We start from the raw sequence: 24,994 nt of genomic DNA on the forward strand, positions 1-24,994 counted from the left end.
AGAGCTCTAGGACTTTTTCAATAATTCATAGTGATATTTGGGGGCAATCTAGAGTTACAAATATTGTAAAGTTTAAGTGGTTCATTGCGTTTATCGATGATCACACTAGAGTATGTTGGGTATACCTAATGAAAAACAAGTCTGAAGTAGGTCAATTGTTCAAAAACATTCATTTAATGGTTGAAACTCGGTTTCGAGAAAAAATCCAGGTTTTACAGACTAATAATGGTAAGGAATATTTTCACTCTATCCTAGGAAACTACCTGCTACATCATAGGATTGTACATCAAAGCTCTTGTGCTAATTCCCCACAACAAAATGGGATAGTTTAAAGAAAGAATAAGCACCTATTAGAAGTAGCTAGAGCCTTAATGTTTACCATGAATGTATCAAAGTATTTTTGGAGTCATACGGTTTTAATAGCTACATATTTGATAAATAGGTTACCTACTAGAATTCTGGATTTTCATACACCTCTTGAGACTTTGCTAAAGATTTTTCCTAGATGTAGGATCCTAAATACTTTACCCTTAGAGGTGTTTGGATGTGTTGCTTTTGTACATGTTATGTCTCCTAATAGAGGAAAGCTAGACCCTAGGACCATTAAATGTATCTTCCTTGGATATTCTCCCACACAAAAAGGCTATCAATGCTATTGTCCTATAAAGAGAAAATTATATGTCTCTAGTGATGTTACGTTTTTTGAGTCACATCCATTCTTTCCCACTTCCCTTCAGGGGGAGAATTTTAGAGATTGTGAAGGTCATTCGTGGGAAGTAGTGTTACTCTTACAACCACACTTAAGCCAGTCTCCTACTCAGCCTTCAAGTCAGGTTCTTATAGCTCAGCCTAGTTCAGGTCAGGTTCCTATGGGTCAGCCTAGTTCTATAAGGATGAGTCAGTCTCCTACTCAGCCTACCAATTTAGGTCCTACTCCAACTATACAACCCACTCTTGATAAACCAAAATTTCATGAAAGATTGGAACTAGGGGTACGTTTGGAGAGATTAAATCAGTCGGGTCTCCAACGTTATTCTCGGAGAACTGACTATCAAAGTGGAAGGAAACCTAATGATCTACATGAGCAAACATCCCAACTGGAAGAAACCAATGATTCACAGTCACAAGGTAAGGAAAAACTATCTTCTGATGAGTCTAAATTAGGGCATGATGATTTACATTTACCTATTGCACTAAGGAAGGATGTTAGATCCTGTACATTGTAAACTACTGCTAAGTATGTGGCTTATGATAAATTGGCAGATGATTTTTTGGCATTCACCACTAATCTCTCAGCTGCGAAGGTTCCAGCAATAGTACATGAGGCATTAGAGGATGAAAAGTGGAGGAAAGTTGTGATAGAGGAGATGGAGGCTCTTGAGAAAAACAAGACTTGGGAGCTAGTGAGTTTACCTAAAGGGAAAACAACTGTGAGCTGCAAGTGGGTGTTTACTATTAAGTATAAGGCAAACGGAACAATTGAAAGGTATAAGGTAAGACTGGTGGCAAGGGGATTTACACAAACCTAGAGAGTAGACTATGAGGAGACCTTTGCTCCGATGTGTAAGCTAAACACTAACAAGGTGCTCTTCTCTCTTGCAACAAATCTATATTGGCCTCTACAGCAACTAGATGTGAAAAACGCGTTTTTCAATGGTGAACTTGCAAAAGAGGTATTCATGGAAATGCCACAAGGGTTTGAAGGGAGTGGAAAGGACAGAAAGTGAGCAAAATGAAGAAATCGTTAAATGATCTAAAACAGTCTCCACGGGCCTTGTTTGCAAAATTCACAAAGGATGTTAAGAGGTATGGTTTTACTCAGGGGCAGACTGATCAAACATTATTCTTTAAAACCTCTGGAGGTAAGATTACTATTAGAATTGTTTATATAGACGATATTATTATTACTAGAGATAATTTTGAAGAAATGGATGCTGTTAAGAAGGTTCTTGCTCGGGATTTTGAATTGAAAGACTTGGGGCAGTTGAGGTATTTGCTTAGTACAAAGATTGTTAGGAGTAAAAAGGGAATTTCAATTTCACATAGAAAATATGTGTTGGATTTACTAAAGGAGACAGGTATTCTAGGTTGCAAGCCAACTGAGACTCCCATTGAACCAAATCTGAAATTTGAGAAAATGAGTGGTGATGCTCTGGTTGATAAAGGTAGGTATCAAAGGCTGGTTGGGAAGTTGATATACCTATCTCATACTAGACCTGACATAGCCTTTCGGATGACTGTAGTGAGTCAACATATACATAACCCACAGGAGAAGCATTTTGAGTCTATTGAGTAGAATTCTGAGGTACCTTAAAATAACCCCTAGGAAGGGGCTACTTTTTGGTAAAAAGAATGAAAGTAAAGTAAAAGCATTCACAGATGCGGACTGGGCTGGTTCTGTAGATGATAGAAGATAGACCTCAGGTTATTGCACTTTTGTTTGGGGAAATTTAGTAACTTGGAGAAGTAAGAAGCAGAACGTGGTAGCTAGAAGTAGTGCCGAGGATGAGTTTCGTGCTATGGCTCATGGGATTTGTGAACTAATATGGCTAAGAAGACTCTTGGGAGAGCTCGGAATTAAAAGTGCGAAGCCTATGAGGTTGCACTGTGACAACAAGGTTGCGATTGGGATAGCACACAATCTGGTGCATCATGATAGGACTAAGCACGTTAAAATAGACAGACATTTCATCAAGGAGAAGATAGAAGATAAGTTGTGTGTTACCTACTTGCCTACAAGTCAGCAAACAGCAAATATTCTTACAAAAGGAGTGCCTAGACAGTTGTTTGATAATCTAGCTTCCCAGCTAGGAATGATAAATATCTATTCACCAGCTTGAGGGGGAGTGTAGGATTTCTAGATTAGAATATGATCAATTTAGGAATTATCTAAGTCTTATATTGTTTAAACGATTGAAATAAAAAGAGAGAATATCAGTCAAGAGACCTAATCCTAGTCTAAGAGTTATCTACTTGGATCTTAGTTCAATTATACAAACGCAGGTCTATAATACAATCATATATGCTTGAAATAAAAGATTATCAAGATTTGTTTTCTCTTGATTTCAAAAAAGTATTTCATATATAATGCAATATTTCTTTAAAAGTAAAACAATACAATACTGTGTCCTCTATGTTTCTATTATGCAATTCATACCGGATTATTGAATATTGCATTCTAGGCCTAATTTTAGCTTTTACGAATATAGAGGTATCAAATACATAGGTTTTCATTCATTTTCGAGATTGATGGACATTAAAAACTAGCTTCCATATTGAGATAATTTTTTTCTTTTTTAATATTTATATTGAAATTGAGTAATACTATCTTTTCCAAATTTGTATATCAGACTTTAATTATATTTATATTTCTCACCTGTCTTCTTCTTTAGAGGAAAAACCCAGCTCCTTCTTCAAAACATCCAAATAATCAACTGGAGGCTGGACCCTGGCAACTTTGGCAATGGCCTCATTTTCTTGAGAAGTCCCATTCATAAGGAAAGCTCCAGTAATCTTGCCCGTTTCTATCCAAAACGTTCCAAACTTATGATTTCCTGTTGCAGGATCAGTGTCTCCAACCAGTAAACTCCTTCCAAAATTGCTACCATAGAACTTCCACGAGAGATCAAAAGAACAAGAAAAAAGGTAAGGGAGGTAGTCATATTCCTCAATTGTTTTGTCTGTCTCACTTGCCTTGATAGCCTTCACAGCCTGCTCAGCTGATTTGTAGGCATGGTCAACATGCTCAAATCTTCTCATCTCATTGTACAATTTCAAAGGGAAAGTAGCAACATCTCCCACAGCATAAACATTAGGAACACTTGTCCGGAAAAATGCATCAGTCTTTATTCCACCCTTCGCCTCTTCAACCTGCCCCTTGAATAATGATGTCAGAGGTCTAGCTTCTACATAAACAAAAACAATGTCAGCTTCTAGCACCCTGCCATCCTTTAGTGTCACTTCTTTGACGTCTCCATCAGAGTCAATTGTGAATCCAGCAGCAACTGTTCCCTTAATAATTTTGATTCCTTTATTGGCATAATAACCCTCATAGAAAGTAGCAATACCAGCGGTGAAGAACCAAGGCCCACACCATGGCTCAGAATAAACCATAGTAACATCAAAACTGTTGACTCTCAAAGCTGCACTAACTTCAAGACCTATGTATCCTCCTCCAATTATCACAGCCTTCCCATTTTTCTTCTCCTTAATCTCATCAACCAATTTTACAGCATCATCAATGTCTCTCATGTAGAAGATATTTTTCGCATCAGTTCCTTGTACACCAAAATCTTTCAACCTTACCGGTGTGGAACCAGTTGCAATTATCAATGTTTGATACCTGAAGACTTGGCCAGATGCACTAACAAGATCCCTGGAAGTAAGCTCTACTTCAACAATTTCTGTGCTAAGGATCAATTCTATTCCTTTCTCTATGTACCACTCAGGAAGTTGTCTCTCTCCTCCACTTCCAACACACACATGGAAATCTGGAAGTCTAGCAGGTCGCTCAGGGAGAAGATATTCCTTGCTAAGTGTGAGACGTTCATATGGAGCCACTGCTTCTTTGGAGATAATTGCAAGCTCTCCTCTCTTAACACCTTGCTTAACAAACTCTCTAGCTGCATATCCAGCAGCCACGCCACCACCAAGGATCACGTACTTGAATTGTTTCTCTACCAATTGTTTATCAAGATATAGATATTAGAATGGTTTCAAAAAAAGCTTTTTTGGAGTTGAAAAGCCATTTAAATTAACAAAAAAGAGAAAAACAAAAATCATTTTAACTTTCTATAAACATGTAAGACAGACAGATCATACCAGTATCCTGCATCTCCATGCTTTCATAATCAGCATTAGCATCAGCATCCTCATAAGCATCTCTACAAAAATATTATCTTGGTTTCAGCGTTTGATTAGAGTGTATTTCTCAATCACAAAATATCAAATTGAAGATTCAAGCTGACTGGCATAAAACACTTGCTGGAGAACAGAGAACAGTTTCCCAATTGATAATTACCTTTACAAATTAAATTTCATAAATGCCAGTTTATCAACAATCCGTATTCAACGTATACAAATTCACAAAATGATCAATTTTGGATATATACCAAAAGAATTGAAAAAGAGAGACAAAAGAAAACTGTGAATCACCTTTAACTATTATAAAAAAATTTCATGCCTAAAAAAGATGCATTGAATTGTAAGAGAAATTGATTATCAGGGTTAAGGTTCAAAACTAATATGATATTGTTTAAAAAAAAAAAAATTAATTTTAAAAATAATAGTAGTTTAAATTCTGATGAAAAATTAAGTGCAGACAAAGAAAATAAGAGATTGATGTAAACAATTCAAGAATATAAGTGATGGTAACTTTTAAACAATACTTCACACACCTGTCCATTGAAGAAATAACGGATTCTGATGAAATTCTTAATCCAACGTTCTTCACATGTACGTTCTGGAGCTTGGGTGTCACTTGGTTTCCGTAACCAAAAGTCTTCATTTTTGGACATTGACATATAATTAATGTTTCCAAAGCTAAGAACTCAATAGCATTGACCCCTGAGTAGAAACAAGTGAGGCCGTCCAGATCTTCAAGTTCCATGCAATACAAACGACAAAACACAATCTTCCTTGTTGATCCACCTTTTTCTCCTTCATCTGTGACTATTTTTTGTATTGCTGAGCAATGTAATAGTTTCAGTTTTCTGAGCTTTACTAGGCTTTTGACAATGGAGGGATCGAAGAGCCTTTTCAGTTTCTTGCAATAACTTATGGCAATGCATGTCAGATTTCCCAAACTTGGAGAGCTTGTGGCTTGATCATTTGTTCCAAAGATGTCCTCCAAGTTACTGCAATAACTTATCTCCAATTTTTCCAAACAACCAAGGGTTTGCAATAGAGCTGGTGAAAATAGTTTTACCAACTTCTGGCAATGTTCCAAATTTATTCTCTTCAAGCTATGCAAGCTTATAAATTGAATGTCACCCTTCCAGATATGTGTCATCTTAGGCAGCATGATCAACTCTAGATCCTTCAACGCTGTAAACAACTTTGTTTCTCCAATTTTGTTCTCAAGCCCTTCAAAATCAAATATATTTAACACTAATTTACAAGCAGATGCTTTAAAAGTTTCAAGATTTTGTAATCTTTGTAACAAATGACTTGGAACAATGTTTACCATCAGATCACACAATTTCACCTCCAAAAATTTTAATTTACCAAAGGAGTCAGTTGGCAGTGGACCATGACATATTTCAACCAAGTTGGGAGTTTTATTGATATGCAATTCTTCCAAACTGCGGAAATTTAAGTTCCCTGCCCATTTTATTGTATTTTGCAGGCTTTCTACCTCACAAGATTTGATAGCAAGAGACTTCAATTCATTGATGCCTTCTTTAGCTAGGTCACGGAAGACTGTATCGAAATTGGAAATTTCACTAAAAAATAAATTCTCACTTCTTTGTAGCAAACTTTTAATCCAATCAAATTTGTCAACAATCTTCATTTGTGAGAGCATCAAATTTCTTGAGTACTGATCTGCATTCCAATAATCATCTTGCAGACCTATCTCTAAGATAAAGCTAGATAAGTTTTGGAACGACATTTTATCAGGCAACAAAATGGGATTTGGTATAAAAATTTGCAAGCTTGTTAGATGAGACAAGGCCCTGAACTCATCAAGCTTAGCGAAAACTCTTCTGGAACCCTGAAAATTCTTGTGCCTAAAACCTTTAATCATGTACAACTCTTCTAATTTATGAAGACAAGAAAGGACACCATGTGATATTACAGTTAGCTCTCTACACTGTCTCAGATCTAACAACCTTAGATTACATAATTGGTTAAAGGATGTAGGGATAACTTTAACGTTAGAACCAAAAAAACTAAGAATCTCTAGGTTCCTCAGCTCTCCTATTACAGATAAGTCACCCAACTTGCAAAACTTAACATATAATGTTCTAAGATTTACAAGTAAAGAAAGTGACTTAGGCAAAAAAACCGAGGTTCGACTCAAGTCTAGAATTTTCAGATCTTTCATTCTTTGAAAGAAATTGTTGGAGACCACCAATTTATAGTTTTGCTGCAATAATAAGGCTTGCAAGTTTGGACATTCCAACTCCTCAGGTACCTCTCGAATATCATGTGATATCAGCGAGATGCTTATAAAATCTTTATTTGCATCTCTGCTGGGCCATTCTCTTAGTCTAATGCCATCTTCCACCATGAATGTGTGATTGTATTTATGTGCTAATGTTAATGCAATAACGCGAACAACATCATGCATTTTTACACTTTCTTCACCACATTCATTGTCATTGAACAAAAGAAAGGATGAGGTGAGGGTACTTACTACATTATGTGTTTTGACTTTGACATTTGCTATTGACGTTGTATATTTGAACCACCGTAGACCCATCCCATAGCTAACTAAATCTTCAACTGGAATTTGGAAATCCTCTGGGAATAAGCTGCAGAATAAGAACACTGATTTTGCTTCCTTACATTCTAGATAGTTGTAGCTTAACTCCAGAGCTATAACTATCTTTTCATTAATCCCTTCAACGTTTGTTGGGGAGGACATTTTAAGTTGTCGTGCTGCATCGCTCCACAAATGCTTGTTCTTATTCTTCAACGCTCTTGCTAAAGTTACAATCGCAATTGGCCAACCATTACATTCAGCAACTATCTCTTTAGCAAATTGGTTGATATCAGAATCTTCAACATCCAAGCCAACAGTGCTCTTGAACAGGCCCCACGATTCTGGATTTAGTAAGCTCCCAACAGAAAATGTCTTTTGACAATCCATTTCATTACAAACATTTCTGCTTCGTGAGGTGAGTATAATTTTACAACCTCTATGGTTACTCCCAAAAGGAATACCAATCTCATCCAATTCAATTCTTCCCCAAATGTTGTCCAATATAACAAGGATTTTATTCTCTTCCATGATTCTTTTCTTCAGGGAATGTGCTCTTGACGATGTAGCATTGTTATTCAAAATTTTAAAACCTAACATGCGAGCAATATTCCTTTGAATATTCAGAATACTTGGGGTCTTAGTGACAACTGCCATCACTACTGCATCATATAACTTTCTTTCTTTTGCTTGTTTGCCAATTTCTTTGACCATCGTCGTCTTACCCACGCCTCCTATCCCATATATTCCAATTATGCTGACGTTATCATCATTCAAGGACCTCACAATTTCCTTCATTATTGATCGTCTTGATTCCAAAGTGTCTGAAAAATCCAAAGTGTCTGAAAATTCCAAAGATGATCCCTGTAGAAGAGAAGGATGAGACACACCAATTAAAACACAACAAGATTAATTTCATTAAGTTTGACGTAAGTTGTATTAAATCTGAGAGTAAACTAAAATTTAATAATGCAAATGATTTCAAACTATAGTTTCCAAATATTGTATCAAAAAATTGCAAGTCCTTTCCTTGTTTTGTAGTGTACTAAAAACAAAGAATGGTGTTGGAACTAACATTGACAAAGAAATTCATATTCGAAAGAGCCAATAGAAACTTTTGTACTTGCATATAGAAGATATTGACACAGAAAAAACAAAAAAGTGAATTTTGATTTTTACATTGAATATTTGGCCTGATAAAGAAAGAAAATGAAAGAGAATATAAAAAAAAAATTCTATTACACCTGTTGGTTGATATGAGTATCTCAAAGAAGTACGATTTGTCTATATAGTGTTTGATAAAACTCCTACTCACTCACACCGCAGTGGTATAAAAAAAAATATCTCTAATTTCCCTTCACATTTCAGAAATTATCTAATACCTTCCCTCAAAGCCATTAAGTGACGGTCAAACGAGTGCGTAAAATTTCCAAGAGGAGAGAAGCTGCAACCCATGGTGCACTACCGTAGAATCAGTCGCATGCCATAGTGCTTTGCCATATTCACCGCCTCTATTCATCTCACCCCCGTGAGTAAGAGATGTAAGGGATGTCGTAAAGTTAATAAACACCATCTCCGACGAAAAATATGACCGGAAACAGCCTAACGCGCCGCCCAAAAGCTGAATTGCAAAGTAACTTCTTCGAATTTTTTTGACAAGCGTCAGTGTACCGCCACCAGCTCTAAAGTCTCCACGTTTGAATTTGATAACCGATGCTACTATTGTAACCAAATGAGCTGCCGATCGCAACTTATAAGCCGAACAATAATGGAACTCTGACAAAAAACGCCAACGAATCATGGTTATCACCATTCAGATATGTTGAATGGCACCATTTCGTCGTCTGAGGAGATGCCTGATTAAGGGCCAAATGGTAATTGCCATTTATGAAGGTTAATAGAGGGCAAATATATAATGTTGCATTCCCTGTGAACCTTACCATCAGGGCATAAACAAACAGCTCTAAGCTGAGGTGATAGCCAAGCCGATCAGCTCACGAGGAAAGCTCGCGTTACTCTGCTCAATAGACAAGCCGAGTCTCGATGTTCCAAATACTCGGCTCATCAAGCTCACGAGCCGAGCCGAGTCGTCAAAAAACATAAAATAAATATATTTTTTTTTTCCCTCCCCCATATGGGCCATATCTCTTCTTTCTCTCTTTTGTCCCTCTTCTTCATCGTGAAAAGAGAATCTCTTCTTCTTCATTTTTCTCCCTGTTCTCTTCTTTTTTTTCCCCTTATTTCTCCTCTTTCATTGGGATTTAGTGGACGAAGAAGATGCTGAACAACAAGTTATTGAAGGTTTAGTCAGTGTTAGAGATGATGGAACAACTATAGTTGAAGATGAAGTTTCAAATTTCATTCGATCATTTCTACAAACATCTTGAGGAACAATTATTAATCTCTAATCTCTGTTGGAAACATGGTGGATACTAAGAATAGAAAGAAATCCAGATTTTGAGTTGCCTTTATTTTGTTTCCAGGAGTGTCTAGAGAGTAGAGAGTCTTATTTGTTCGATTATTCTGAAAAAAGGAAAAAAGAAGAAGAAATAAGGGTTAGCATAACAAGCAGGAAGTGAAGAAAGGGGAAGAAGACAGAGAGAGAGACATACGGTAGGCGTTGTGAATTTGGACAGCCTGGTGTTCGAATTTACTCCGAAAATGAATTTGTATAGCGGTATTTCCCCAAGTTCCGACCATCTTCATCCGGAGGTCCTCCATACACGAGCAGCTCACGAGTTTGAGCAGGCTCTTGAGCTCAATTATACATTTTGGATGTCGAGCTCCAGCTTGAGCTGGAGTTTTCAAGCGCGACATAGCTCAAGCTTGAACTCAAACTCACAACTGTAGCTCATGAGCTGAGCTCGAGCCAACAAATACTCGGTTTGACTCAGCTCATATACACCTCTAACCTAGAGGCATTAGATAATTTATCAAACGTGAAGGGAACTTAGGAAGAATTTTGTATACCTCTGGGTGTCAATGATGAAACTGAAACCTTAGTGGAGGTGAGGGATAATAACCAATGTTTTAAAACTCAATCCGAGGTGAAACCCGGCAAAGCTTCCAGGTCCCAGGTTGATCGGTTTAATTGGTTTGACAAAAACTTTTAAAATTTAGCCAATACACCCCCCAAAAATTACAAGTAAGTTCCTATAAGTATAAAATTTATCAAACACACCCCAAATGCAAATTGACTGGCAACTGATTGGCAGCGGCGACACCCTAGATGCAACCCCAATCGTCCCTTGAGCCCATTTCCATCAAAATATACCCAAGATCTGGCCGAAATAGGTTCAATTTCGGTCAGATCTCATCGACGTCAGTGTTGGTATTTCAGGCCAGATCTCATTAGCGCCGGCGTCAAAAACCCTCCCAATCACCCAGGAATTACTCCCCTCTTCCTCCCGACCAAAACCCACCTCACCCCACCCCGTTAGCCTCGCCAATCACCGGCAAAATCCCATTGTTGCCGCTGCCAGTTTTGTTCGATTTTCGGTCGATTTACTCACCGGAAATCAACTCCGTCACCACCATTGCATTCACAGGAACTTTCTCTTCAAAAGCCCCAACATTCCAGCCATCAATTGTTCACCAATCATCCTCCCAAATCCTAGGGTTTTGGGTGAATAAGAAAAGTATAAACCCAGCCCATTGAAGCTTCTGGGTCCCGGTTGAACCGATTCAACTGGCTGGGCTGGGTCGGGTTTTAAAACACTGATAATAGTCCTATACATCATTAATCCGCCCTTTCAACCTATACATCTTTTAAATTTGAACTAATGTTTTAATAACCAACCCGAGGTAAAATCCAACCAAATTTTCGAGTCCAGGTTTCACTGGCCAATCAAACTAGGTGGCAAAAAGTTTAAAATTAAGCAAATACACTCCTAAAAATTTATTAAGTCCCTAGATGTTTGAAATTTATCAAATAATACCCCAATTACAAATCGGCAGTTGATTGGTTGGCCACGGCGACACACCAAATGCAATCTCAATCATCCCTTGAGCCCATTCCGTAAAACAAACTACCCAAGATTTGGTCGAAATTGATCAATTCATGTCAAATCTTACCAACACCGACGTCGACCGATTTCGGCCAGATCTCACCACTATCAACCTCGACAACCCTCCCCATCACACAAAAATATTGTCTCAGGCTCTTGACCAAAACCCATCTTACCCCACCCCGTTCGCATCACCAATCACCGGCAAAAGTCAACTATTGTTGTCGCTAGTTTTTTTCTATTTCTAGTCGATTCACTCATCGAAAGTCACTTCTGTCACCACCATTACACTTATTAGCCCTTCCTCTTTAAAAGCCCCAACATCCCAACCTTCAATTGTTTGCCGATCATCATACCAACTTATAAGATATTGGGTGAATAGGGAAATTGGTAACCCGACTCGGTGAAAGCCCAAAGTCCCAATTGAACTGGTTCAACTAGTCGGTTGGGCTAGGTTTTATAACATTGGCTTGAACCATTCCACATTTTATTAAAACTAAGGGTTCTTTTGCCAAATTACACATATTTTCAAATAAAAAAACATTGAATAGGAAAAGTTAGACTACATAACCTATACCTAAACTCTAAATTTGATAAACTCGTAAATTAATTTACCTAAAATATCCTCCTTTGATATGATAAATATATATCTATGTGAATATTAAATGACAGATGATTGATATATTTATGAGAAGTGCCTTTGTATAGTCTTATCAATAATTATAGTTTTCAAAATGCAAAGATTTTGTTTTAAAGACAGTTTTAGCCATAAAATCACATGAGTTAACGTAATTGTCCTAAATAAACAATAACAGGTACAAAAGTAGTCGGAATGTACTAAACTACTAAGTCTACCATGGTTCAGCATGTTTAATCAGGATGTTAAATTATACTAGTAAATGTTGAATTATCAAGTCTAGTACGATCTAGCATAATCAAATGTGATATGTTTACATGTCACATCCCATATCAGCTAGCGAATGAGATTAGGATTTAGTTTGTAAGGCTTGTTTTGGTTTGGTGGCCCAACATCCTACCATGGTGGAGGCTGGTAGGCCGAATCACCTTAAGTCGTAAGTGTAGAGTTGATGGTATAAGAAAATAGAGTTGCATCTCTACTACAAGTTATATCTTTTGGCTTGGTGGTAAGCACTTGATCCTAACAAGTGGTATCTGTTAGAGTAGGTGCCCCTAAGCCAATCGTATTATTGTATGTTGACTCTATGGATCATGATTATTCAATCTATGAAAGGTGTCGTTTACATTATGTAAAGCATATTTCATATGTATGTATTAATACATGCCCTTAGAGTGGTTGAACCATGACGAGGGATCAAGTAGTGATAAGTCTTGATTGTAAGATCTCTATTATCACTTATGGTGGCCATTCTAGTAACATCTGTAGCCCTAATATTATCTTGACCTAGGGCACAGATAATACGATAAGGCTATCATAGCGTTGAACGACCCTATCGGAAAGTAATGATAGATCTCACATGTCAAGGTTGTTTGGTGATAACTTGGTGCGATGCATGGGTGCTTGTTATTCACAAGTTCACCGGACTGGCCCATCAAAAGATTCCATATAGATGGTAACCTTTATGTCCATGGAATACATCCTTTAACAGATGGTAGTGCATGTGGTTCTTAGACTTGAGATCACCGAAGTGTCGTGTGTACCTATTGGTGCAGTTTGACAATAATCAAACGTAATCTTGATAGGGTTATCAGTATGGCAGTGATTTGCTACATTGAGAAGTACATCATGACGATGGTGCTTCGACAGAGTATTCATCACTCCTAGGTCCAGAAGAAATTATCTCTGTGAGATTGTGGTAAAGGACAACGACCTTGGAATCTATAGCCACAGTGGAATCCAGTTGATGCTTAGTTGGCCGATTGATCTAATAATTGAATCTGAATATGTCAAAGAGGTTTATACTTGAAGCTAACATTACTTCTATGCTTCAAACCTTGATGAGATAATAGAAGATGAAATGATTTGATTGCACGGTAACCATACTGTTGACATGTAGCGAATACACTGAATCCAAATCTGTCAGGTGGCCATGATGTCTTATTAGAGGCCAATCTTGGTCTATGTGTAATGAGATGATTAATAGAGTGTTGATCGCAATATTACTCACTACCAACATGATGAGGAGTTTTTAGGTCACACACATAAAAGACAATTTAAAGAAGATAACTAGTGAGGGGCATTTCCATCATTTGTTGACAAAGGGGTATTTTGGTAAATCTTATGTAGTAATTAAATTTGCTGGAAAGGTTTTTGCATAGATCCAATCCTGTATTAGATTTAATATGTAAGATTGGTTATTTATTTAAATATATATAATGTCGCATATATACAGTAAATAAATAAACCGTCATTATTTAAATATATATTAGTGTATAGATGTTTTAAATATTGAAAAATCATTACTAGAAGATTAAAATAATAATGGTATAAACTTAGGATTTTGTTAGGAAATCATGAATACTAATTGAATAATTAGTGGAAGGGCATATTTTAAATATATTAATCAAGGGATGCTAAGGTGTGCCTATAAAAAATAGCACTTTTCCCTAAATTATTTAGAAGAGCTCATTTGGCCCCCAAGAGAAACTCATTGAGAGAATTTTTTCTCTCAACTTTCTCACTTACACTATCTTCTTTAAACCTCACAAATCAAACTAGTATATTAATTGTGTGTTGATTCTTGCCTTTGTGTGGATATTGTTGGTTCACTCCTATCCTTAGAGTGTGAGCGTTTTCTTTGGATAGAAAAACGGTGGAGCCTCCAAACATGGGTAAGAATCTAAACCTTGTATGAGTTTTGGATGATTTAAAACATGTAAATATCGTAGCTCTCATATACGGATTTTGGGGCTTCTAGGGTTTTAATTGGTAAATTTTATTTTTCTGTTGCCTATTTCTTTGATTAAATCCTAACAATATCAAAGCTTGTCACAGGTTCGAGTCCCTCGGAGAGCATAATGCTTAGGTCTACATAACTAAGTAGACACGTTTTAGGTGTAGAACACGTATGAGAATCCCAAAAGCAAACTCGTACAAGCTTAAGCCCAAAGCGAACAATTTCTACTTGGTTGAACTCATGATTTGACAAGGTATCAAAGCTAGCTCACTACCTGATAGAATGGGAGTTTGTCACATCCCACATTACTTAGCGAATGAACCTTGGGTTCAATTTATAAGGCTTGGTTCTCATTACTAAGGCGAAGCGTTTTGGATGAAGAACAATGGTGAAGCACAAAGGTAAACATGTGTAGATCTAGGCCCAAAGTGGATAATATCCTGACAATGGATCAGAGTGCAACAATTGGTATCAAAGTCAAAATCAACCGACCGAAAGATGTGAGGATAATTTAGAGTAGCCCATAAAGGAATACGCTAGATCTGAAAAGGGTGAATTGTGACGTCCCACATGACCTATGATCCCCTAATCCATCAAGAAGCATTTTGAGTGAAGGAAGTGTCCGTGAAAGCTAAAAGCAAACCCGTGCAAGCCTAGGCTCAAAGTGGACAATATCTTTATAGTGGGCCAAGGTGTTAGAATATTGTGACATCCCGTATCACCCGGAAAAGAGGGGTAAAGGCTAGTTATATAACTTGTAAGTTCCTCAACTGTCACGAGGCGTTTTTAGTAAAGGACACTTGCATGAAACCCAAAAGTAAACCCGTGAGGGCTTGGGCCCAAAGAGGGCAATATTTATTCTATTTGTCGCTGCCAAGACACATTTACCCCTTACCCTTTTATTTTAGACTAACATTTATCAAGTGACGAATTCGAAAGTAAAAAATTAATGGGTTGTTCACTGTTAGTGAACCAAAACCATAGAATAAATGTAATTAACTTCTAATTAGTGAACCAAAACCACATAGACTAAATGTAATTAACCCCTAATTAGTTAACCAAAGCCACATAGATTAAATGTAATTAACCCCTAATTAGTGAACCAAAACCGCCTAGACTAAACGTAATTAACCCCAAATTAGTGAACCAGGACCACATGGACTAAATGTAATTAACCTCAGTTTCGGGTTGTATGTGGCCATCGAAGGCCATCTCAACCTCGTTGTGGTTGTAAGAGGTTTAGACGGCTAGTCCGGCTTCATCGCAGTTGTAAGAGGTCATTTCTAGTCTTGGCAACTGTGGAGAGGCCTTGTTTAGCCTCGTCACAGCAACATGGCCAAATCTTGTATTATCACAGTTGTAAGAGGCCAGATTTGGTAACAAAAATGGTGGGGGAGAAGAAGAATAAGGAAAAAAGAGTAAGAAGAAAAAGAAAAAAAATAGGGTGACCCCTAGTTTTGGGCTATTCGAAGCCATCAAAGGCCAGTCCGACCTCATTGCGGGGGTAAGAGGTTTAAACGGCCAATCCAGCCTCACCGCAGCTGTAAGTGGTCATTTGTAGCCTTTGATAGCTGCGAGGAGGTTGTTTCTAGCCTTGGGCAGCTGCAAAGAGGCCTTGTTTGGCTTCATCCCAACCAGTGTGGCTAGATCTTGCTTCATCATAGCTGGAAGAGGCCGGATTTGGTAACAAAAATGGTGGGGAAGAAGAAGAATGAAGAAGAAAAGGAGGGAAAGAGAAAAAAAGGGTGACAAGGGAAAAAAATAAAAGAAGAAAGCAGAACAAGATAAAGGTTTTCTAATGAATGCAAAAGGTGAATAATAGCCTTCCATTAAACTTTACTGTTTTACTGTTAAAACAATAAAGTTTAACAAAATAAGGGTCAAGATCCAATTTTTTAAACTAGTGGGCACCAAACCCTTGGGGATTTGCAAATTATGCCTATTTAGACATCATCAATGTAGAAAATGAACACATCATATATGTTTAACCAATTATAAGTACTAAGTAGAACTAATCTGTATCCAAGTGTTAAACAAAAAAATAAGCTATAAAATAAGAAGAGTGATTTTACCTCCTCGCGTTGGGGATCATTGTGGCTAGACGTGGAACCTTGTAATGATTGAGGTTGAGGAGGAGTAAGGAGAGACAGATTATCGAATTTTCCAACTACAAGTTTTCCCTCCTCTTGGAGTTGGAAAATCCTGAGAGCCTTCTTTGTCGCTTCCTTACCCAGTTTGTAACGTGACCTGATATTTTGGCACATATTTGCTTTGGTTTCATCTTCCAAAACATTTTCAGCTTCTGCATTAATTTTATCAACTTCTGCAGTAATTTTATCAACTTCTGCAATCCAGTGTTGAACACCACGTGGGATAAGTTCTCCATTTCTTTTAGCGGCGTCAACCTTTTGCTGTAATCCATCTCTAGTAGCTTTGAGTCCCTCAGTTTGCTTTATTAATTCTTCAATGTTGTCCATGTAATGGCGCTTGTAACCAAGCCGATGGGATGCTGCACCGAACAGGCTGTCCATTTTCTCTGTGTTTGTAATTGTTGAGTGATTGTAGTTGAATAAGGATTACGCGTAGGACTTCAAGCATTGGTGTAGGACAAATTTATGGCTTAGTGTGAAGAAAAACCATAAAGCAATGTTATTCTTTTCTTAACGAGGAATTCATGAATAAACAATGAATTACATTCTAAGAAAGGAATCGACAAAAATAAAATAACAAAGAATATTATGCTGTACTTTAATATAATAAAAGAGAAAAGTTCCATCCTGAAAGCAGTGTTAAGAATTCATGTGTTTCACAAAGCCAGAGAACTAAAAGAATTTGATGAATTCTTGCAATGTTTCAATTATCATATTCTGTTTAATTACCAGGAGAACCTTACACTATGTTTGGCTTACTATTTTTATCCAGATTCTGGATCCTATTCTCTAAATAACGTTTGGCACATTATTCTAAGAATATTACCCTATTTTTTAATTACTTTTAGACCCCATAAGGTTATTAATTTCATCAAATACACCCTAAAAAAAAGTTTAAAAATTATCAAAAACACCCCCGCAACCCATACTCGCCAGATTCCGGCAACCACCGTCGATGGTAGCTGAAATCTATCCAACGGCCAACCTGCCGACCATAAATGGCCGGAAGTTCACCGATCTGGCCTTTTCCGGCTAGATCCACCACGGATTTGGCTGGAAAATGCCAGATCTGGCCGTGAACGACGGCCAAATCTTGGCCATCGTTGACCGAAAACGACGGCCATATCTTTGGCCATCGTTTTGGCCTTTTTCGGCCATCGACGGCCACGGAGGCCGTAGATCTGGCCTTTTCCGGCCAGATCTGTGGTGGATCTAGCCGGAAAAGGCCATAACAACTCGTTACGACACAGATCCGACTGGTCTGTGTCGTAACGCGATTTTCCGATCAGATTCCGGCGGTGGTGGCCAGAATCTGGCACTGCAGGTGGTGGGGGTATTTTTGTCAATTTACATGTTGGGGTATTTATGAAATTAGCAAACTTAGGGGTTTTTTCTATAAATTTTTAAATTTTACCTCGTAATACTCCCATATTCAATTATCCAATACTATCCCCAAAATCCTATCCAAAATAATTGTTTTAGTTAAATCACCAAACTAAATTTCAATATATTTCCAACAAAAATAAAGGATGAGGCATTGAGGATAGTGAAAAATGCAGAAGTTGTAAACTAAAATGTGAAAATATTATGAAAATTCAAAGAAATTTACATTATTTTCTTGGATTTTTACATTTACCTCCCCTGTAGTTTCCGAAATTACCGTTGGTCCCTTGGTTATGCGAATTATCAAATTACCTCTGTTGTCGTAAACTTTTGCCATTAAATCTAATTGTTGACCGACTTTGACCATCAAATGACAATATTACCCTTTAAAAATATTTTTAAAAGTTCAAAAGAAAAGCCTAAAAATTTCGAAATTTTTTCTTTAAAATACCAAAAAATTCTTAAAATTATGTTAAATTCATTAAAAAAAAAAAAAATTAAATCATATATGTTTTTGGGAAAAATTAATAAAAGCCTACCACTAGCAAGTTTAAAAAATTTCTTAAAATTTTAATTTTTTTTGGGTTTTTTTATTCTTTTTAATTTTTTATGTTTTACATAATTTTATTGAAATTTGCATGAAGTTAATTCTTTTAAAAAAAATTACATAGTTTTCTTAGTTTTTTAGCAATTCATTTTTAGGGGTAATTTTGTTATTGCACAGAGTCGGTCAACGGTTATATTTAACATCAAAATCTGACAACAGGAGAGATAGTTGGAGTATTCTCATAACCAAGGGACCACTTGTCAATTTCAGAAACCATAGGGGAGGTAATTGGTTTAAGCCCTTATTTTCTTAGAAAAGTATGAAATTTGAACTAGGGTACAAAACCCAGTACCCACTTTGAGTGCGTTTGTTTTAGTATTTTAGATAATATTTTTTAAAAAGTAAGAGTTTGATGGTTATTACGAGATATGATTTAAAAATTAACGAAAACAACCCCTAGATTTGTTAATTTACTAAACATTCATGTTATAAAATATTAAAAATTAACAAAAACACCCCCACTCACCCATTAAATATCGGTAGCTGGCCACCACCGCTGGAGGGTGGCTAGAGTCATCGTATCTGCGCACGACTGGCTGGATCTAGCCAATCGTGCACCGATATGACATTTTCCAACCAGATCCATCATAGATCTAACCCGAAAAGGTCAGATCTATGACTAGATCTAGCCATTGATGGTCAGATCTGACCGTGTTTGGTCGTCAACGATAGCCAAAAATATGGATGTCATTGACAACTAGCTACGGCCAAAGATCTGGCCGCAGATCTAGCCTTTCTTTGGCTAGATCCACGGTGAATCTAACTGAAAAAGGCTAGATCGGCGCACTATCAGTCAGATCCAGCCGATAGTGTGCCATTATACTAGATTCTGGCCACCTTCCGACGGTAATGGCTGGAATCTGGAAAATGTGGGTGGGTGGGGGTGTTTTTATAAATTTCTAAACTTCTTTTTGGGGGTGTTTAGTTAAATTAACAAACTTAGGGGGTTTAAAAATTTAATAAAATATAATAGTATTTTCATAATAGGGAAACAAATGTGTATTTTGAAAATGATAGGAATAGAATAGGGCAAAAATAGGAAACAAACACAATTTATAGCCATAATCTTTTTAAATTCATGTTTTAAGTGATTACATCTTTGCCTTTGCTCTCAACTCAAGGCTATGCTTAATTCCATCTTAAAACGATCTGAGCAAGTTTAATATTCTCTTCAAACTTTAAGATTGAATAAAAAATAACTTTAAGATTATGATTTACCAAACACATTTCAAATTATATTTTAAGTTAATTATTTTTAAAGTAGGAAAAAAATGATTAAACTTAAAGCTACAATAATCCTAGATCAACCCTTAATTTTTTTTTTTTTTTTTCTATTATTCTTAGTTAGAATCATTGAGATTGTGGAACCAAATTCAAGTCAAATTAGGATTAAATTGGGACATGGGTTTTCCTAATATGTTTATTATAGAATTGTAATCTCTTTAGGAAAAGAGAAATACAATTAAGAATAAGAATATAAATTGTATTAGGAATTAACATTAAAGTAATAGGAGAGTTGAATCCTATTAAAATGTATTCATGTATAACATATAAAAATGGGTTAAATATGAGAGATAGGTACAATAGAGTACAAAAAGAAAAAACAAGGCCACAATTAGAGAGTCCATGAAACAGAGGTTTAGTGAGAATGCTAATTCTTGAGGCTTGTAAGACTCTTGTAATTTTTTTTCTTCATAATGAAATTCTATGGCAATAAAGTGGACATATAAATAATGAACTATTATAAATCTTGTGTTTGTATGTAATTTTAAGAATAAATAAGACGCTATTGCAAAACGAAGAACCATATTAAACAAATAATAAAAAATATTAAAGTGTACTGTAGCAGCTCCTTTTAAACAAATATATTTTTTCCTAAAAGAGTCCTACAAATGTATATTTAAGCATATGGCAATTAAGTACAAAATAAATGAAATTATTCCATGCTTTGCCTTGGCTCTTGAGGCTTCTTTGGTTACATTCATGCAAGGTTATTATTTTCTTTAATAAATGTTCTAAGTTAGAATCTAATATATATTCTTGTGATCTTGTCTATGAAACAATTACTTGACATGATAAATTTATTTATTTCCCAAAGCGAAAGCATGAAGCAAGGAATTTGAACAATTAACCATGACATGAGTAAAGAATTATAAATATATGTCTATTAGATTTCTGTATAAACGTTTGTACAACGTTTTGTGTTATAAGTATGACGACAAAATTTGTTGGGATATGTGGTTCGTTTTACAAATAATTCCCATATAAAATTGTATATCTTCAGGAAAACTATTTAATAATGAAATACAATTATAAATAGAAATAGAATTATGAGAATCCTATTAAGAAATGAAACATGAATTCTATTAAAAATAGAATGTCTCATAAATTACCTATAAATATAGAGGTGAGAAAAATTCCAAGGTTATGAAAAAATGTGAGGACAAAATACATTTGATGTAAGAGTTATTAAACACCATGGGTAGAGTATCTTAGAAATTGAGATTATTTCCGCTCGATGTATTGGATTGAGCATGATTAAAAACTATGATTGTTTTCGCTCTGTTAATTATGTATTGGGTTTATAATATTGTGTACTTTTGTATACCGTGTTCATAAAACTACAGTGAAATTCTCTCATTCTTTTACAATATGAAAAGGAAAAGAATAATTAAACACACAAAAGAATAACAGAAGATAAAGTCTGTAAAAGAAGCAAAGAAAAGAGAATGATTTGAGCAAGAAAGATACATGTAGATATCATTTGAAATGATTCCATCCTGAAATTAATTGCCTTTGCTCTTTTAACTCTTCTTGGTTCCATTCTTAATTTCAAGGCTATTCTTTTCTTTTGTATGATATTGTCTTCAGATACAAACTTGGAAAATATAACATCATCCTGAATATAATCCAAACTTTAGTCGATTAATAATTCAAACCGCATGCCATGCATGTACATGTAATATACAATTTTCTAAACAAAAGCTATATACAAAATGCTTCAACCCATCAAAGATACATGTCAAAACATGAAGAGGATCAAATATAGACAATTCTTTTACTCTGCTCTTATTGCATCTTCAGTAGGTTTTTCACTTTTCGTTCAAATTTTGAATAAACTTGGCCAATGACTCATGTAAATATTCTTGATATTCTTCACTGACAAGCTCATCAGACTTGTTCAAATCCCTTCCATTGCTTACCACTTTATGTTGTTTTAACGTTGTCAATGGCATCAATCTGGGAGGACTCAGATTCATTTTGTTCTTCGCTTGCAGGAGTAAATTTTGGGGATTTCTAGAGTTTGGTGTCTGGCAAATCGGAGTCTCTTCACCGTAGATGTTGTTTATGTATTTTTTTGGGTAATTAGGAGTGCAATGTCTAGATAAATTGTAAGCCATATGATCAGCAGCTATATCTCCTTCTAATATTTTAAGTACCTGAACAATATTTAACAAAACTAACTGAGAATTAAATTCTAATTTTCTGACTAATAGTAATATTATTAAAATTAGAAAATAACCTTAGACATGGTAGGTCTTTGTTCTGGAATAGGAGAAATGCATAAGCTAGTTGCATACATCATGCATTCAACTTCCTTCTCCACATAAAATTGATCCAATCTGGGGTCTATTATTTCATTCACCATTTTCTTTTCTAGTAATGGTTTCCCCTGCATCATCCATATTCAAATAAATTAGCTCGACAATGTCAGCGTGATCGATGACCATAAATTATGTAGAATATTAATCGTACATTCGTATTATTTCAGATATGTAAACAAGAGTAAAGAAACTGACCCAATCCATTACAAATTGTTTTCCTGTGTTTCTCGAAAAATCGGTTGCTTTGAAGCCACTTAATAGCTCCAACAAAACAACTCCGAATGCATATACATCAGCTTTCTCTGTTATGAGTCCAGTCTGAGTGTATTCTGGCGCTAAATACCTAAATTAAAAAAGGTAATGAAAATTCAATAGTAAAACATTAAGTAAATAATTGTTGAAAATTCTCAACCAAATATGTTTTCTTAAGGTCTAATTCATTACTTACATTAAAAAACTAAAGAATTGAATCAATATCACAAATTAAATAGGCCTTAAAGCTATATCAGCAAGACTGAGAATATTTTTGTACCCAAAAGCACCTACGACACGTGTCTCCTCTGCTAACTGTCCGTCGGCCTGCCACCTTGCCAAACCGAAATCTCCCACCTGTTTGTGATAGTGATGACACATAACAATCAATGTTGGTATATATATTCAGGGTATTTCTTGGAAAAATTAAATGAATCAAAATTTAATATGAATTTCAGAAGAAATGGAACTGACCATTGGTCTGAAGTCATGGGTGAGGAGGATGTTATTAGGTCTAAAATCTCTATGTACGATACAACCCACTCTGCAATCTTCATGTAGATATCTCAAACCTCTTGCTGCTCCCTTTGCAACCTTCATCCGGTTAGTCCAGGACATCACCTCATCACTCTCTCTCCCTGTAAATTTTAATCAGTGAAAGTGCTTTTCTCAAAAAATAATAATAATAATAATGATGATTATGCTATTCATCTCAAGTGATGTAGTATTGATTATGGTTTTCATGTGGATTTTATCATTATATGTTAATCCTGGGTCCAACTGGCTTCACGCCAATGTCCTTCACTCAAAACACGTTTTATTAGTTAGGCAGATCCGAACCTAATAAACTGAATCTTAAACTCATTCGCTAGATGATGTGGGATGTGACACGCAACTTGGAATTATAGCATAACTCTTTCCAATTGATTTTAGTTACTAAACAAAGTAGAACTTACCATACAAATGCTTGTCTAAGGAACCATTGCAAGCAAACTCATATATCAGAAGCCATTCTGTCTCAAAGCAATAGCCAACCAACATCACCAAATTTCGGTGCTGTGCACAGCTCAATACCTCAACCTCAGACACAAATTCTGAGGCTCCTTGTGCACTCAACGTCTTATGTTGCTTCACTGCAACAACCTGCCCATCAGGTAAGACTCCCCGATATATCTTACCATATCCACCCTCAGCCAAGAAGTTCTCGTTCACGAAACCACCAGTTGCTCTTGCAATCTCTTTGTAGCTGAATTTCCTCGGTGTTTTGCCGAAAATAGGAGCATTGTGCTTGCAAATTGAGCAAAGGGGTGGTGGCATAGGTGGATTTTTGATGGAAATAGACATTGCTTTTCTAATGCTTGAGGTTCTTTCTATAGTTGAAGAAGTTGGTGATGATTCAAGTGTTTCACTTTTGTAACTAGACAAGGACTTTCTTCTTGTTATAAGCTGATCATATGACTGCTTTTGCAGGCCTTCAGGTTTTCGCTGCAGGCACGGTGAATCTATCGATCTTCGTGCTTGATTATTAGGTGGTGTCTTCATTGCCTTGACACTATTGAAATTTGTCATTTCTGTTTCAAAATTGTGCAAAAATCAATAACATTTATAGACCTTCTCTAAGGTGCAGCTTAAATGTAGCCAGGCCTTACTCGTTTCAAAATTTATCAGCAAATTATCCAAAAATCATGAAAAGTTTTCATAAACCTCGTCTAAAATAATCAGAAATCTTACCACTTTTTGTCTTCAAAAGGCCACTGTGGCTTTTTATTTTTGTTTTCAAGGAGTTTGCTGGTGATTTTCTAGGTGAGTCAAGAACATCAAAACTTGATGCCTTAGTGATTAATTCTTGAGATTTACTATAGGAAGCAGAAGTACCGAATGTGACTTGATCATCAGCTTTATGTTCCCGGTGGGAGTTCAAATGAAGGAACGAACGTCGCCGGCTGGTTTTAGATTTATTGGGAGAGGAGGAACCATCTGTGAAGAAACTTGGACTTCCTGAGCTAAGAGTACTTGAACTAGTGTTGTCAGTTGCACCATTTTTAGGCAAACTGACTCCGAGCATATCAGCAACAGTTGGATCGCTTTCATCTTCACTTGCATAAATTTTTTTGACTGTCATCGGATTAACCGCTCTCAGGATTTTTGGGATGGCGTGGTCTATTACAACAACATTGCAGGCTAATTGCTTGAGACAGCAATCTCCTTCTTTCTTCAAGCGCCTGCAATTTTTTTTTTTTTTTTTTTTGGTAAAAATGAAACTGAGTCAACAGAAAATAAGAAATGTGTTTATTGTTTATATTGCTTTAGTATTTAATATTTTAGTATGAAGAGATTATCTGAATGTAATCTCTGAATGTTGAGTTGTTCAATCTCCCAAAATTTTTTAATATTTATATGTGGTCAAACAATTATATCACATATGAAATAAGTTATTAGGAATTTGTTTATTGATACTTAATTTTGGGTGAAGAAATTTGTGAAGTTTTTAATGATGGGTGAGAAATTGGTTTTGTTTATAATATGTTTTCATGGTAAATTAAGTTTAATAAAGAGGGTGTAAACTTTAATTTAATTCAATTGTTTAACTTGCAAGGGAAAAATATATATTTTAAACTTCTTATACAGTTTTTAGCAAATTAATGTCATGGTCCGTAAAAAATAGGGTTGGCCATTGGTAAGATTTTTAAT

At 35.9% G+C, this 24,994-nt stretch overlaps 1 protein-coding gene across 1 annotated transcript; it reads right to left on the reverse strand.

Moving 5' to 3' along the window:
• Positions 1-21,538: 21,538 nt before the first annotated feature.
• Positions 21,539-24,088, reverse strand: LOC116131870 (inactive protein kinase SELMODRAFT_444075-like). Its single transcript, XM_031417533.1, has 7 exons — positions 24,035-24,088; positions 23,260-23,874; positions 22,778-22,941; positions 22,584-22,660; positions 22,247-22,394; positions 21,970-22,119; positions 21,539-21,886 (listed from the first exon to the last, which is right to left on the reverse strand). Exons 2-7 carry the CDS (start codon positions 23,870-23,872, stop codon positions 21,539-21,541), a joined length of 1,500 nt encoding a protein of 499 aa, XP_031273393.1. The 5' UTR covers positions 23,873-23,874; positions 24,035-24,088.
• Positions 24,089-24,994: the final 906 nt, after the last annotated feature.

The sequence above is a fragment of the Pistacia vera genome, unplaced genomic scaffold (genome assembly GCF_008641045.1).
Source record: "Pistacia vera cultivar Batoury unplaced genomic scaffold, PisVer_v2 Contig246, whole genome shotgun sequence".
In the NCBI taxonomy this organism is placed as follows: domain Eukaryota; kingdom Viridiplantae; phylum Streptophyta; class Magnoliopsida; order Sapindales; family Anacardiaceae; genus Pistacia; species Pistacia vera.

Excerpts from the sequence above, each read along its gene's own strand:
- LOC116131870 (XM_031417533.1), bottom strand. The coding sequence starts at position 23,872 with ATGACAAATTTCAATAGTGTCAAGGCAATGAAGACACCACCTAATAAT. Across the intron at positions 22,120-22,246 it reads AACAATTTGTAATGGATTGG|GGGAAACCATTACTAGAAAA; the intron begins GTCAGTTTCTTT and ends TGGATGATGCAG. Across the intron at positions 21,887-21,969 it reads AAAGACCTACCATGTCTAAG|GTACTTAAAATATTAGAAGG; the intron begins GTTATTTTCTAA and ends AATATTGTTCAG.